This window comes from Artemia sp. Qi Xiang Cuo, unplaced genomic scaffold (assembly GCF_049724085.1).
Source record: "Artemia sp. Qi Xiang Cuo unplaced genomic scaffold, ASM4972408v1 HiC_scaffold_2086, whole genome shotgun sequence".
Classification (NCBI taxonomy): Eukaryota; Metazoa; Arthropoda; class Branchiopoda; order Anostraca; family Artemiidae; genus Artemia; species Artemia sp. Qi Xiang Cuo.
Window position 1 is genome coordinate 1 of NW_028299487.1, and position 1600 is coordinate 1600.

General features: G+C 43.6%; 1 protein-coding gene across 1 annotated transcript; it reads left to right on the forward strand.

The window, feature by feature from the left end:
• Positions 1-113: 113 nt before the first annotated feature.
• LOC148938794 (protein CFDP2-like) lies at positions 114-677 on the forward strand. The gene has a single exon (XM_089107529.1). The coding sequence runs from the start codon at positions 114-116 to the stop codon at positions 675-677; it is 564 nt and encodes a 187-aa protein (XP_088963655.1).
• Positions 678-1600: the final 923 nt, after the last annotated feature.

Consider the following 1600-nt stretch of genomic DNA (forward strand, 5'->3'; position numbering starts at 1 on the left):
ACTAATGCACACCCCTGGACTGGATTCTTGAAAACGGCCGATTGTTTTGTATTGGATACTGGAATCTTAGAACAGTTAATCAAGAAACACAGCCAGGAAAACTCAACAGTGTTATGATAACCCTTGATAAATTCCGTATTGACATAGCTGGACTTTCTGAGACCAGGCTTACTGGTTTTGGGACTTTGAAATCTGAGAATTACCACATCTTGTATTCCGGACTTGAGACTAGAAAAGAAGCAGGTGTCGCAATGGCACTAAGTAATCGGGCCAAAAAATGCCTAGTGGACTGGGAACCAATTAGTGAGCGGATTCTTCGTGCCCGTTTCGCCACTTCACAGGCCAAATTGACAGTTATTGTAGTGTACGCCCCAACGAATGATGCCTGTGATCAAACCAAAGATGAATTTTATCGCGCGTTATCGAATGTTGTTGCAAAAACGCATCATCATGATATTGTGACTGTGTGTGGGGACTTTAATGCTAAAATTGGAGGTGATGCTTCTTATGCCCCAACTATCCTCGGTAAACATGGACTGGGGGAAATTAATGACAATGGTGTGCGACTAATTGATTTTTGCGCTACTCATGAACTTATCGTCGGCGCCACATGGTTTCCACATAAACAGATTCACATGTATACTTGGAATTCGCCTGATGGTGTAACACGGAATTAAATAGACCATATCCTAATTGAGAGGCGCAGGCGACGATGTTTAGAGGATGTTAGAACCTTCCGAGGTGCCGACTGTTATTCCGATCACCAACTTGCTGTTGCCAAGTTCAAGCTGAAACTAAAAACTGTGACAAAGCCCCAGCGGCCAGTGAAAACCTTCAATTTGAGGAAATTGCAGGACCCGAACGTATTGCAAAAGTATATTACAGCTTTGTCAAACAAGTTTTCCCTTCTAAGGGACGAAGTGTCGCTGGATAGTCAGTAGGAAAAAATTGCAGAAACCGTGAAAGAGGTTGCACAAGAAGTTGTGGGTTACAACAGGAAGAAGAAAGAGCAGTGGATATCTGAAAGTAGTTGGGATATTATTGATCAAAGGTCACAACTCAAAATCCTCGTAGATAAGTATGACCATAGCACGACTTGTTCTAGAGAATATGTAGATAACCTGAAAGCGCAGTACAAGCGTCTCCATAAGCAAGTCAAAGCAGCAACCAGGGATGATAAGAGGATTTACCTAGAAACTATGGCCGAACAGGCTGAGGCAGCCGCTAGACGGGGAGATAGCCGTTCTGTATATGCCATAACGAAGCAGTTGGCGGGTATTTCAAAGGCGTCGTCAACCCAAGTTGAAAGCAAAGATGGCATTTTATTAACCCAGACTGATGACATAGTCCGACGCTGGAAAGAGCATTTTAGCGAGGTACTAAATCAGATGCCTCCCACAACTACTTTAAATATCCCTGAAGAACCACTGTTCGATCTTGGAATATGTCCTGGACCTCTCATACTTATTGAAGTCAAGGAGGCCCTAAGGACTTTGAAAAACGGAAAGGCTGCAGGCAATGATGGCATATCACCAGAATTACTGAAGTACGGTAGAAGCGCCCTAGCCGAACCCATATTTGAACTTCTTTCCCGTGTTTG